General features: G+C 37.6%; 1 protein-coding gene across 2 annotated transcripts in view; it reads right to left on the reverse strand.

Annotated features, from left to right (window-relative positions):
• The window catches only part of LOC106871981 (G protein-coupled receptor kinase 1), a 151,430-nt gene that overhangs the window by 127,246 nt on the left and 9,184 nt on the right, over positions 1–15,000 (reverse strand). For both annotated transcript variants that reach the window (XM_089343058.1, XM_089343057.1), the window contains exon 2: positions 1,206–1,282. In XM_089343058.1, the coding sequence (XP_089199184.1) occupies positions 1,206–1,282 (77 nt within the window). The remainder of the gene's footprint in view (positions 1–1,205; positions 1,283–15,000) is intronic.

Below are 15,000 nucleotides of genomic sequence, written 5' to 3' on the forward strand. Positions count from 1 at the left end.
GTGTGCAATGAAGGTGTGTGGCATAGAGATTAGAGTGTTTGCTATTTGATTATAATGACATGGGTTCAATTCCCAAACCAAGCAGTATGTTTTGTTCTTGAGCAAGGCCTTTCTTTTCATGTTGCTCCTCTCTATTCAACGGTAACAGAGAGCCAACTGAGTTCCCTGTGCAGTTCCCCTTCCCTCTAGCTCTCGCATGAAATCTATTCTAGGAAGACTCCAAGCTGTCAATCAATCTCATCCTCAATTAATTATAGCATTTTCATCTATTTCCCACTTAGGGTGAATACTTCCCATTTCTTCAATTAATTGGAATAATATTCCTTTACCTAATTATTCACACAATTATTATTATTACCCATTAATTACCATTAACTATCAATTTAATTAATTATTATTATTATATTAACAAAAGGGTTACCTTGGAATGTAATGTCATAATATTCCTGAAGTCAATAAATGATAATATAAATAAAGGAGCTGGTTTTTGTCAAGTTAAAATTGAAAATAAAATGATGATGATGATGATTACCTATTAATTATTATTACTTATTAGTTTACACAATTATTATTATTATCTATTAATTTACATAATTTTTATTTTCTCAATATAATTTTACATTTTCCATAGAGTCGACTTTCTTTTCCTAATTATTAAGAGATTTTGTTTTAATTTAATTTTGAGAATAATGAAGAATTTAGGAAAAATAACTGTCATAAAATTTTGAAGGAAGATTTTAATTTAGATCACTTTAAGCCTTTTGTAAATATACTCCTGTTGAAATACACTGTTTTTCTTTCAATTAATTTGGAAAATGATGACGAATTTAGTACAACAACCTTGTTATTTATGAAGCTGGTGTTTGGAATATAAATTGAAATGAAATTTTGATTCAAGGTTTTAATATAGATCACTTTGAAATACCAAATTTGTATCATGGAGTGTCAAAGGCAGTCTCAGGTGGGTTGGTATCGAAAGAGCTAAGCTTGTCTCTGAGTGTCAACATGAGAGTGAATATATGAATGCAAGCATGTTTGAATTGTTGCATGTGTGTATGTGGTGGAAACGGAAAGGAGGAGGGGTAGAGGAGGAGAGTATGTATATTGGATACACAACCCAAACTGTACTGTATAAAGTTTGACACTAGAATTGACAAAAAAAAAAACCTGAAAACAAAACAAGAAAAGGCAACGTTTAAACTTACCGATTCTTTGGTCAAAGATGTGTTCAAATGTCACTATCCCATTCTTGAGTAAATGCTTGTGCATTACACTTCGTATGCTAGAAGTCCAAGAGATGGCAGCAGATTAGAGTTTGAAAGAGAAAAGGGAGAAGAAGAAATATTAGAAAAACAGATGCTTGTGTTTATGTTTGGTTATAATAAAAACAATTTTACATTAATACGAGGAGGGGTTACTCAATACTTCTGTAGAGTACAGATTATTATTCTTAAACAAGAACATTGCCGACAGTGACTTTGAAGTTTCAGCCAGTTAAGCCATTGTCTCACACACACAGCATATATAAATTTATAGCATACAGAGAGCAGGTATGGTAGTCATTGCTTTATAGAACATACATGTTTCAGTAAAAGACAGAAGGGTCACAGCTAGAATGTCTTTCTTGACAAGAACTGGCCTGGGGTTTAGACAAGAACTGGCCTGGGGTTTAGACAAGAACTGGCCTGGGGTTTAGACAACAACATCCTATATATACACACAACGATAACATCAACACACAAACAAACAGCATAACATTTTGATGGCAGAATATAATTTAGACCACTCTAAAACAGTAAGTTTATGTCAGAACTTGAGGTGGTCTCAAGTGAGTCGGCATCAAAAGGGTTAAAACAGGAATTTTGCATCATAGAAGCAGGGGCAGTCTTAGGTCCCCTAAGGTCCTCTAAGGACCCCTTTGACTCCTATTTTATTCTACTGGACCCTCAGTAATTAAATATTATTAGGAATTGTATAAAAAAATTCTTAAAATCTTTTGTGTATCATAGAAGTATAACCAATTCATTACTCATAAATTTTAACAAAATCTTATATAAGACCCCAAAGGGTCATACCGACCCCAGTCAAGAACCACTGACCTAACCCTACCAGTTAAATACTGGAAAAGGAAGGGGGCAGTTTTCCCTTTATTTCCTTTCTTTTGAAACTATTGGCAGCATTCTTACAGCTTTGGGGTATTAGCTCCAGCTTTTTACATTCCAAGTCTACACAGTGCTCCAGCATGGCCACAGTCAAATGACTGAAACAAATAGAAGAATAATCCCGCCAAGATCAAACTTTACGCTTCCTCCTTCCAGGGGTTGATAAAATAAGTACCCTTCTACTCCCTTCAAAATTGCTAACCTTGCATCTAAATTGGAAACAACATAGATTAAATATGCAAGACAAATAGGCAGATAAATAGATAGATAGAGAGAGAGAGAGAGAGATAGAGAGAGAGAGAAAGATAGAGAGAATATGGGAGGATGACTGAGAGAATATGGAGTATTTTAAAACCCTTTAAGCCTTGATCACGAGATATCTCGTGACAACTAAAAGTGTGTGCAGTAAGTCTTATAATGTCAAGAGTTAACCATTTGAGTTATGCCCTAGGAATTACTTGCCTTACTTATTATAACACATTTCCTTTGTGTGTGTGTTTTATATGCATACACATATTGACATATATATACATAAATATACATCTATGCAGAGGCACAAACACACACACACACACACACACACACACATACACACACACACACACACACATATATATATATATATATATACACATATACAGACACAAACATAGTTGTGTGGTTTAAGGCAGGTGAATAGACAGACAGACAGATAAATAGAAGAATAGAATAGAATTGGATGGATGGATGGATGGATATAAACAGACAGACAGGCAGATAGTCAGACAGACAAACAGACAACTAGGTAAACAGAAAGATAAATTTAGAACATAATGAGTTAGACCAACAGATATATTGACACCAACTGTACTAATGTATGGAATATATGTGTTCATGGCATGTGTGTGTGTGTATGGTGTACAAATCTAAATTTGTAGTGTGTGCTTATACGCATGTGTATATGTGTAAAGTATTCTATAGAGATTAAACACCTGATTAATTGCATCAGAGATCAATGCCTGGTCAAAGACTAAGACAAAAATATCAAACCTCTAAAATAGTAAGGCCTTTCTGGAATTTATTTCGATCAAAGAGAAGGGGTTCATAAAGAGGTAAGAAGAAGTAGATATGATCCATTCCATCAATTTTACTGTTATTTATATGTAGTGAGGAAATACCTAGCAGCATTTTGTCTGTTGTTATGTTCTGAGTTCAAATTCCGCTTAGGTTTACTTTGCCTTTCATCCTTTTGGATGAAAGGCAAAGTATTATTACTATTATGATGATGATGATGATGATGGCAAGCTGGCAGAACTTTCATGTGTCTGTATGTCTCGAGTTCAAATTCTGCCGAGGTCGACTTTAACTTTCACCCTTTCAGGGTCGATAAATTAAGTACCAGTGAAGCACTGGGGTCAATGAAATCAACTAGTGCCCTCCTGCCAAATTCCAAGCCTTGTGCCTATGGTAGAAAGGGCTTATTCTTAAAGAAGTGAGCAGGCAGACTCATCAGCCTGCCAGACGAAATGCTTCTAGCAACATTTCTTCAAACTTCACATTCTGAGTTCAAACCCCACCAAGGTCAACCTTGCCTTTCATCCTTTTAGTGTTGATAAAACAAGAACCAAAGAACCAGTCAAGCACTGGGGTCAATGTAATTGACTAGACCCCCTCCCACACACACAAAAAAAAAAATTCAGGCCTTATTCCTATAGTAGAAAGGATTGATGTTTTTATTTTTGCATTTTTTTTGTTTTCTTTAATATTTTTCTTATCAATTCTTTTTTCCTTTTGTCATCAATCTAATTTAATTATTCCACCAGCCAGCATCACTACCACCACCACCACCACCACCACCACCAATGACATCTGCTGTCACCACCACCACCACCACCACCACCATTCGCACCTTCAGTCACCACACCCCTCCCTCCCTCCCTCCACCAGCAACCATTGCTGTCGATGATGACTAGCAGTGCCTCTATGGTTCGGTTCGGTTCGGTTCGGTTCTTCATTATAATGATGATGATGATGATGATGATGACGATGACGAGATAGCATCGTCATCATCAATTTCGTCATCATGATGAGAGAAAATGATATTAATTCATTATTTGTATCAAGGTAAAGTCAAAGAGTGAGAGAGAGAGAGAGAAAGAGAGAGAGAGAGAGAGAGAGAGATTGGGAGAAAGAGAAAGAATTAGACAGATACACAGGTAGATAGGGTGAAAGAGCAAGCAACTGAGAGAGAGAGAGAGAGAGAGAGAGAGAGAGAGAGGAACAGATAGATAAATAAATAGCAAGAGAGACAGATAAATAGAAATAGAGACAGAGAGATAAACAGAGAGAGAGAGAGAGAGAGAGAGGAACAGATATAGATAAATAGCAAGAGAGACAGATAAATAGAAAGTGGGAGAGACAGAGAGATGAACAGAGAGAGATAGACATATAGATGAATGGAGAAGAGAGAGAGGGGGGAACAGATAGACAGAGAAATAAATAAGTAGCAAGAGAGAAAAGTAGATAGATAAATAGAAAGAAATAGAGGGAGAGACAGAGAGATGAATAGAGAGACAGAAACAGAGAGAGATAGACATATAGATAAATGGAAGAGAGAGAGAGAGAGAGAGAGAGAAAGAGAGAGAGAGAGAGAGAGAAGCTAGTTGACTTAATATGTCTTATTTTTGGTGCAATATATTGTAGTTTATAACACAAATGTAGTTTTTCCGTAAATTTTCTTTTCCTTTTTGTTTCTTTTTGGAGGTTTTGCTTTGGAAATGGTGTGAGAGTGGAAGGAGGAGAAAGGAGGGAATGGAAACTGTGAGGAGGAGGAAGAGGAGGAGGCAGCAAGGAAGGAGAGAATCTATTCAGGCAAAGCAACACCGGTGATGTCATGCTTCCAGTTTATAAATTCACAACACAGAGAGGAGGAGGAGGAGGAGGAGAAGGACTATAGCCATAATGATGGTGGTGGTGGTGGTGGTGGTGGTGGTGGTAAGTATGGTGCTTGTAATAGTAGTGTTGGTGGCCCGGGGGGAGGGGGAGTCCAATATAATAAGTATTGGTTGCATGCTAATAGTGGTGGTGATGGTGGAGGGTAATAATGGTGGTGGTGGTGGTGGTGGTGGCAGTGATGATAGTGGTGGTGGTGGCAGTGATGATAGTGGTGGTGGTGGTGGTGGAGATGGTAGTAATAGTAGTGGTGGTGGTAGTAGAAGTAGTAGTATTGATGGTTGTAGTAAAAGCAGAGATAGTGGTGGTGGTAGCAGCAGTACTGCTGATAGGTGGTGGTGGTGGTGGTGGTGGTGGTGGTTGTAATAATAGTAGTGGTTGTAGTAACAGTAAATGATGGTTGAAGTTCTGGTAGTAGTGGTAGATAGAGTATGTTCTGCGTTTTTTTTATTTTTTAAAGAAACCAGAGAGTGATATGAGAGAGATTTCTGCTGCTATTTGTAGCAGATCAATCAATCAACTATATATATATATATATATATATATATATATATATAGCAGGGATTCCTTAACTGGGGTGATTGCAGTACAGGGAACGGGGTGCAAGATGGCATTTCAGAGGGGTAGGTTAGAAAGAGGGACAATATATATTTTCTTAAATTCACCTTTGTTAACATTTTATCATCATCATCATCTTCATCATTGTTTTAGCATTCACTTTCCAATACTCGCATAACTTGGGCAGAATATGTTGAAGCAGATTTTTCTCTATGGCCCAGACATGTTTTCATGGAAGATTGGCAATGAAAATCATAGCTTGCATGATGGTGACGCTTGTTTACAACTATCACATGAAGTCAAAGCAAGGAGACAATAACGCACATGTGCAAATATTTACACACATACACATACACACATGGTGCAAACAGGAAAAATAGAATTTTACTAAATTCTTTCTTATATTTAAAATTAATTGAAAGAACCACAGAGCATCTCAACAGAAATATGGTAACAAAAGGATTAAGGTAATCTTTGCAACAGTTTATCTTGTGTTCACCAGGAGATGTTATTCAACTCCTTAGACAACCTGAGAGTGACTTCAAGATTGCCATAAACACTTGTCACTAGTTTCGAAAGTCTCAATGTGCAGATGCTCAGCCAGGTTAGCAAAGACAATAAAATTGTTGATGCATAAATGACAAGCATCACTGACCCCATAAAAAAAAATCTATCTTTTGCAACTCTAACATGCCTCCTGACACCAACAGAAAATGATTTACAATTTGCACCAATAACATTAAATTATGGATAAGGTAAACTTCTTGCTTAAGCATTTCATACACTAAACACTTCACCAAGTCAGTCTTTCCCAGTTTTTTGGAGACAGGGCCACATTCACCTTTAGATTACTACACTTCTTTGAAGCTATGAAGTAAAAGACAAGGATGAAGGCACCTAATCATCATCCTCATCATTGTATTGTCCACTTTTCCATGCCTGCATGGGTCAGACAGCATTTGTTAAGGCAGATTTTCAAGCCTTGTGCCTTTAGTAGAAAGGATTATTTTCACTGTGGTGGTATTTTGACCATATAGATGAACAATCAAAATGAATATACATACATATATATGTATGTGAGTATATGTAAGTGTCCGTGTGTTGTATATATATATATATATATCATCATCATCATCATCATCGTTTAACGTCCGCTTTCCATGCTAGCATGGGTTGGACAATTTGACCGAGGACTGGTGAAACCGGATGGCAACACCAGGCTCCAGTCTGATTTGGCAGAGTTTCTACAGCTGGATGCCCTTCCTAACGCCAACCACTCAGAGAGTGTAGTGGGTGCTTTTACGTGTCACCCGCACGAAAACGGCCACGCTCGAAATGGTGTCTTTTATGTGCCACCCGCACAAGCCAGTCCAGGGGCACTGGCAACGATCTTGCTCGAAAATCCTACAGGAGCCAGTCAGGCGATACTGGCAACGGCCACGCTCAAAATGGTGCATCTCATGTGCCACCCGCACAAGAACCAGTCCAGGGGCACTGGCAACGATCTTACTTGGCTTGCCGGGTCTTCTCACGCACAGCACATTTCCAAAGGTCTCGGTCCGTAGTCATCGCCTCGGTGATATATATTTATATACTATATTTTGGTCTATCTCATTGAGGAGGTAAAGTATATATGTTTATACGGAGCCAGAAACCCTGGTCTGGGATTATCCAGAAATTTGCCAGTTTAAAATACCTGATTTGGTTTTGGAGTCAGGCTTTGACTGCTATCTCTAGCATGGTAGTATCTTAGATACCCTCAATTATAATTTTAATATATATATATTTATATATACCGGAGTAAGCACATGAAATGTGCAACAAGGTGGAAAAAAGAGTACTCAAATACCATTTTCTAACAAAACTGTCCGATGAACGGGAACGTGAAACTCAGAGTAACGGTTTTTTTGTTATATTTCTGCTGCTTTTAAATAAAGTATATTTATATATATATAGGTGCAGAAGTGGCTGTGTTGGTAAGTAGCTTGCTTACCAACCACATGGTTCCGGCTTCAGTCCCACTGTGTGGCACCTTGGGCAAGTGTCTTCCACTGTAGCCTTGGGCCGACAAACTGAATCTGAATCTTTGAAATATTAATGGAAACTGCAAGGCAACATAACACTGAGGCTCAGATTCAACACTTAACAGTCACCCACTCAACATGAATTTACTTTGGTCTGGTCCAATATCTGTTCTAACAAGGGTGTTATGTGTGTGCTAAATGCTGTAATAGTATTGTTTACTGTTCATAAGACACAAGAACTATTCTGGTGGTGGTGGTGGGGGGGGGGGGCAAAAATGATCATGATATATTACTGGTACATGGCATATGTATGGAGATAGTTGAGTAGTTAAGAAATCTGTTTTGCAACCATGTAGTTCAGTCCTACTGCAGGATTGGTATCAACAGCAACTGGTACATGTTTTATGGTGAAGTAATACCGAGGAAAGACTGGAGTTCCCTACACTGAGATCCTAAACTGGACGTACCTCCAGTTCCCTACGTCCTCAGTCACACTATAACACCACCATTAATAATTGTCGACAACAATAGCAAGTGGAAAGAATGAGTATGCGAGGAGAAGGCAGCATTGCGGGGAAACTACTACAATGGAGGAAACATTAGAAATCTGATTAGATTTCTGACTGCTGTTTTTGCTTTTTGCTTTTGTTAGTTTTTTTTCAGCAATGATACATTTAGCGACAACTATGCCAAGTAGACACTGAAGGAAAATAGGAAGTCCGTACCAGAGTTTCAACTCTCTCTCTCTCTCTCTCTCACATGCACATAATATACATAGTGTATGACGTTAGTTTCTTCATGTCCATAGATCATGAAAAAGAGTGGCATGCCCTCAAATGTCTATGTAAACTGCTGGTTCTCAAATGGGGTCCGTATGGCCCATGAGATGCCATATAAGATTTTTGGGGGTCCAACAGAAAAGTAAATTGGAGATCCACAATAGTATTTTAAGGGTTCCTGGCTTTAGATGTATGTATTGATATGTATTGCAAGAAACAGCTGGGGTTTCTTTCTCTAATACTTTACAGAGTTCAACCTACATGAGTTAATATTTGAAGAACTAAATAGGAATTTTGAAAGAAGCTTCTATAATACTAGTTTTTAAACATCGAATGGCTATGGGGGTCCACCAGAAGAAGTAATCAAAGGGGTCCACAGATAAAAAATGGTTGAGAACTCCTGATGTAAACTGATCCTTGATGCCGCAGGGTTTTTCTTCTGGTCTGTGCTGAGTAGTTTTAAAATGGGAGTCAGTCTGTACAATCTGATCCCACTCTTTATATGTGGAGGTCCGATTACAGGGGCTCAGTGGGGGCTAAGACAACTGCAGTGACCAACACCTCTAAGTTTTACAGTGGAATGACCTTCTCTAAGGTGAACTGCCTTACAGGGCTGAAGATCTCCACCGATCCTACAGTTGCCAGAAGGGTACCAAAAAGGGGAGCAGATCATGCGAGGGATTTCACTCCTTGATTTATTATCAAGGTTGGTTCCCCGTAGCCTTTTCCTTTCGCAAGACACACAGCAGTGAGGCTTTGTGTGACTGGCTGTAAGATACAGCCTCAGAGAAGCATTTTCCCAACCCATGCTAGCACAAGCAAAACTTCATGAACAAATGAATGAAATAATGCATGCACATGTAGGCACAGACTTGCAGCCGCCCTCAGACATGTGAAACTATTCTCCTTCTCAGATTCCAGAAACTAAAGGAAATGCTAATATGTTGCACCTTCTGCTGGAAGAATCAGGGAGTGCTCCTGCTTCCTCTCCTCCTTCAATTCTTTCCTCTTTCACTCTCGGTTGTTCGTTATCTTTTAGGAAGTTTTACAAGGGGAAGCCACAAGTGTGGCCCCTCTTCCACCGCCATTTCCCACCAAAATACATACTGGCTCCTGTGCCTTCCTTCCCCAGTGCTACTCCTTCGTTGGTTCCTCTATATCAATCAACATTGATGATCCAACTCTTACACTCTATCCCCATAAATGGATCTCCATCGATTTCAACAACGTGCAAATCTATCGTTTTATCAACTAAGTGATTGTGCAGGCTGGCTGAGTACTCCACGGAAATGCGTACTCTTAGTGTAATTCCCAAGGAGAGACAGCATGAGAGCATGTGACAGAGCTGTACCATTGAATAAGAGGTGCAATCCATTTGATGGGCATCTGCACAGTTTCCATCCACCATATTTTCCCCTTCATTTGGACATGTTTTGCATTGACGACTGGAAATAAACATCAAGTGTATGATAATGACGTTCATCTACAACCATCGCATGATGTCTAAGCAAGGGGCCAAACAAACACACACAAATAACCCCATTCCCTTTCTCTCTCTCTCTCTCTCATATACATACATATATATATATATATATATATATATATTGGACACTATTCAATTTTTTTTCTCCGTGTTTTTCTCCTTGTCTCCGTATTCTTTCTGTTGAAGAGCGTAGCTCGAAACGTCAAAGACTTTCCGTATTCCCGAGCGTCATACTAATACATCCTTTTGTTATTTACACCACCTGTCCTCGTCTGTTGTTGTTTTTTCGTATATTCTCCCATATATATATATATATATATATATATATATATATATATATATATATCAAAGGTCAAATTATATAGAATGGTAGAAATCACTTATAGGAACTGAAGGTATGTTTCTGCCAATGTTTGGTGGATCTTCTCTAAATTATTCGTCGTTGCCCCCGAGATGCCCAACACTCGAAAGGTACTTCTCGCCTGTCACCGGCATTGGCTACCTTGACTCCGTGAGACCCAACGCTCGAAAGGTGCTTTTTTTTTTTGCGTGTCACCGGCACAGTTGTCAGTTACGTGACACCAGCGTCTGCCACGATTACAATTTCAATTGGCTTGACGGGTCTTCTCAAGCACAGCATATTGCCAAAGGTCTCAGTCACTAGTCATTGCTTCTGTACGCATGCGCATATACATACTTACATATACATATATATATATATATATATATATATATATATATATATATATATATATATATTTATACGTACACACATAATATATATATATATATTTACGTATCGACAAATATACGTAAATATTAATGTTTGTTTTTATGTTCAGTTATAATTAAAACAATTTTACATTAAGCTGATCAGTTACTCTATACTTTTGTAGAATACAAATTCATCGTTCTTATTATACAAGAAAGTTGTTGACAGTGATTTCGAAATTTCGGCCAGCTAAGCCATATATATGAACACACACATACAGTGTTTTCGTGACCGGGTCTTAAACTATATATTAACCTACACACACACACACATATATATATATATATATATACATACATGCGTACACATACACAGAGGCGTTTCTTTACGTTGACAATATAAGGAAGATATATATGTATCAACACGAGTACAGCAACCGAGTATGTGAATTAATGTCCACAAATACCCACATCTATATTATTGTCTTTCTATAAATATATATATATATATATATATATATACATACATACATACATACATATACTCAGCCTAACACATTTATACACCCAGAATTATAAAAATTCACACACGCATGCATAAAACAAACTCATCCATAAGCATGATAACAATAATACACACTCACACACATTATATACATACATACGCATAGTTATATGTAAACCTAAATATAGAAACGTGTTTCAGAAAGAAGTTTAAAAGTATACACAAGTTGGCATATTAAACAACCGGTTTTCTTTTTAACACAGAGAAAGATATATATATATATAATATATATATATATATATAATATATATATATATATATAATATATATATATATATATATATATAAGTGCGTGTGTGTTATATGTTAAAATAAATCATTATTATTATCAATATCAACGATTTATATTTGCCGGACCATTTTAAGTTAATAATTGTTGGGAACTAAAAAAGTACAAGAAAATTTGAAAGTATCAGTCTGCCTGTCTGTCTGTTCGTCCAAGAAGGAATTGGAGGAGGTGATGGCGGGGTGGAATGGAGAGAGAGAGAGAGAGAGAGAGAGAAGGAGGAGGAAGCAAGGAAGTAAACATCGATGTAGGAGAAGATGGGGACAAGTTGGAATTCGGAAGTAGACCGAAGAGAAGGTCTCTTGTGTGGTGTGTGTGTTTTTCCTAGAGAGACTGAAAATGTGAAGAAAGGGATTGATTAGAGAGGGGAGAGAGAGAGGGGGGGGCAAAGAATGTATGAAAGAGAAAAATAATGAAGTGTGTGTGTGTGTGGAGAGAGAGAGAGAGAGAGAGAAAGTGTGTTAGAAAGAGTGGTAAAGAGAGTGTTAGAGAGCGGGATATATATATATATATATATATATATATATATATATATAATATATATAAAATATATAGTTTTAGGGAAAATAACCAAGTTTCAAGAACTCATCGATGAAAATCCACTATCACATATAGAAAAATTAACAATTAAAAGCACAATAAATGAGTATAATATAAAACAAAGTAAATATCATAAGATAAAGATAATATATATTTTATCTATAAAGCTCAATTTAATTTTGATTTTTTATAAATTGATTTTAATTGAGTTTTTACCTGTAATTTTGGATTTTGTCCCTAATATTATTATTATATATATATATATGAAGAGCGTGTGCGTGTGAGAGAGAGAGTGCCAGAATGTGTGTGTGTGTGTGTGTGTGTGTGAAGAATAGAGTGTATGTGGTGCGTAGAGAAACTCTACGGAGGAGACAATGTGTGGGAAAGAAGGAGAGAAAGAGAGACAGAAAGACGAGAGTGGAACCATCGATTAGTTCAATCGACAGAGGTCAAGTTAAGTAGGTGACCGAGGACGGGATAAAAAAGAAACATTGCTAGCACAGGAAGCGATCCTCGGTGACAATTGTTTTAAGGTCACAACGTATCCGCCATCACCACCAGAACAAGAGAAACAACCATCAAAAATAAACAAGCCCCTCAGTTACTGGGAGAAGCCGCCACCACCGAAGCAGTCGATTAAGGGGCTAAATATATCAGCCAAATTTGCTATCAAATCATACATGACCGTCGTGATGAAAGGAAAGATACAGAGCCACGATAGACAATGCCTAAATAACGGGATGATCATATTTGGATTGTCTTTGTGGTCAACAGAAACAGTATATTGTATTTTGGTCGAGTCACGTCACTCTCTTGCTACTCTGAATTTAGCCTGTTACTGTAAGGCTTTACAGGCAAGTGTGTGTGTGTGTGTGTGTGTGTGTGTGTGTGTGTGTAAATCTAAATACACACATATATAAATAAAAAGTTGACAAAGGAAGAGACGATTATCTTACGAACTTCATTAGCTTACAACTGTCATCTTTTTTCTGATCATAGCCCAGTACACAACTAACGCTTCGCCCAGAAGCATAACATATATTGAGTTCAACACCAACACACACACCCTTGTCCATACTTTTTCCCTATTTTATGTGTGTGTGTGTATTTTTGTTTGCAGTGACCGTCTAAATTGAAACACGTTTGTTCTTTTCTTTCTGTGTTTTTCTCTCTCTCTCTCCTCTTCTATCCTTGCCACACAAGAGCATATGTTTGAAATATTAAAGACTTCTTAGTTTCCCGAGCGTAAACCTAACACGCCAAGTATTTCTTCCTTTGCCTTCATTTTCTTTTTCTACCATATAATATATATATATTTCTATGTTATACACTCATACACATAAATAGATATAATGTTTCTATTTAACATATAATATTAGTGAGAGAGATGGGAGGGGAAAGGCAGTTGCAGAGTACATCTGGTACATTCTAGGATAGAGCCAACAAGTGCTCCACTTATATATAAATATCAAAACGTGTGTGTGTGTGTATCATGTTCATCGTCATTTCGATGTCAACTTTCCTTGTTTACATGGATCAGATGCAATTTGTTGAGGTAGATTTTCTACAGCCAGATGCTCTACCTGTCACCAACACTCAACTTATTTGAAGGCAAGGTATGAATAGATATTATTTTATGGAAATCTTAAATGAAGAGCATCACTTCTATGATGGTGATACTCATATTTACAAGCATTACACGGTATCAATAGGAGGCACACACACACACACACATTTTTATTGGCCATCCGAGGCTACACACACACACATTGACAGCAGCATTGTTTCAACGCCCAGTTTTCTATACTTACATGGGTCAGGTGAAATCAGCTGATTCAAATTTTCTACAGACATAACTTTCCTGTGGCCAGCCCTCACCTGTTTCTAAGCAAGATATGTCCCCATGGCTTGACATGCTTCCAAAGAACGGAAACTGCTTGCATATGCACACATTTACCTAACACACATACATATATGCACACATACATACAGGCAAATGCAGGTATATCACATACTAGACCACATGAATTCGTGATTTATTAAAATTATCTTTATCAGCAGAGGATGTGTCTTAATTACTAAATGCCAATTAAGGCTGGCTTCATATGAGATGGGGAACTAATCTCAAGGAATTTTCCAAAGTTGACATGCCTTCAAGAAAAAGGACAGGTTTATTATCTGAAGAGAGCAGTTGTGAGCACATGTTTTTGCCTCAATAAGCTTCATCAGCACAGCAATTGCCCTAACCTATCTCCAGCAGCCAATAGACGTAGGGCTTATACAAAATGACTAGAATGTATTTTATTGCTTACATAATTTGCATAAATTAAACAAAAATGCACCAAGAGAAATAGCTCAGAGTGACTAGAAACACATATTTGAACATATCTGAACAGACAAATACAGACATCAAATACAATACTATATTTCTGAGATGAAGAATTCATACCATATATATTGTTTGTACTCGTCAAATTGATGTTCTCATCTTGGTTGTTGCTTTCACCATGTTTCAGCTGTTGTATGCTCCAGCCTTCTTCAGGTGCCTTGCCTGGAACTCAGTTGTATCGGAATTTCGAACCTAACCCTCGATTTGATCCATGGAGGTACACTTGTTTTGATACAACAAGTGAGTTCAACACAAGACACCTGAAGAAGACTGGAGCATACAACAGCTGGAATGGAGTGAGAGCAACAATCATGATGAAGAGACCAGTTCAACTAATATAAACGGTATACATAATATATACCAATCATCAACATCATCATCATTTAAAGTCTGCTTTCCATGCTGGCATGGGTTGGATGGTTTGATTGAGGACTGGCGAGCCAGGAAGTTGCACCAGGCTCCAATCTGATCTGGTAAGGTTTCTACAGCTGGATGCCCTTTCTAATGCCAACCACTCCACGAGTGTAGTGGGTGCTTTTTACGTGGCTAGTCAGGTGGCATAGGCATCGACC

The sequence above is a fragment of the Octopus bimaculoides genome, chromosome 26, assembly GCF_046866305.1.
Source record: "Octopus bimaculoides isolate indiv1 chromosome 26, ASM4686630v1, whole genome shotgun sequence".
In the NCBI taxonomy this organism is placed as follows: domain Eukaryota; kingdom Metazoa; phylum Mollusca; class Cephalopoda; order Octopoda; family Octopodidae; genus Octopus; species Octopus bimaculoides.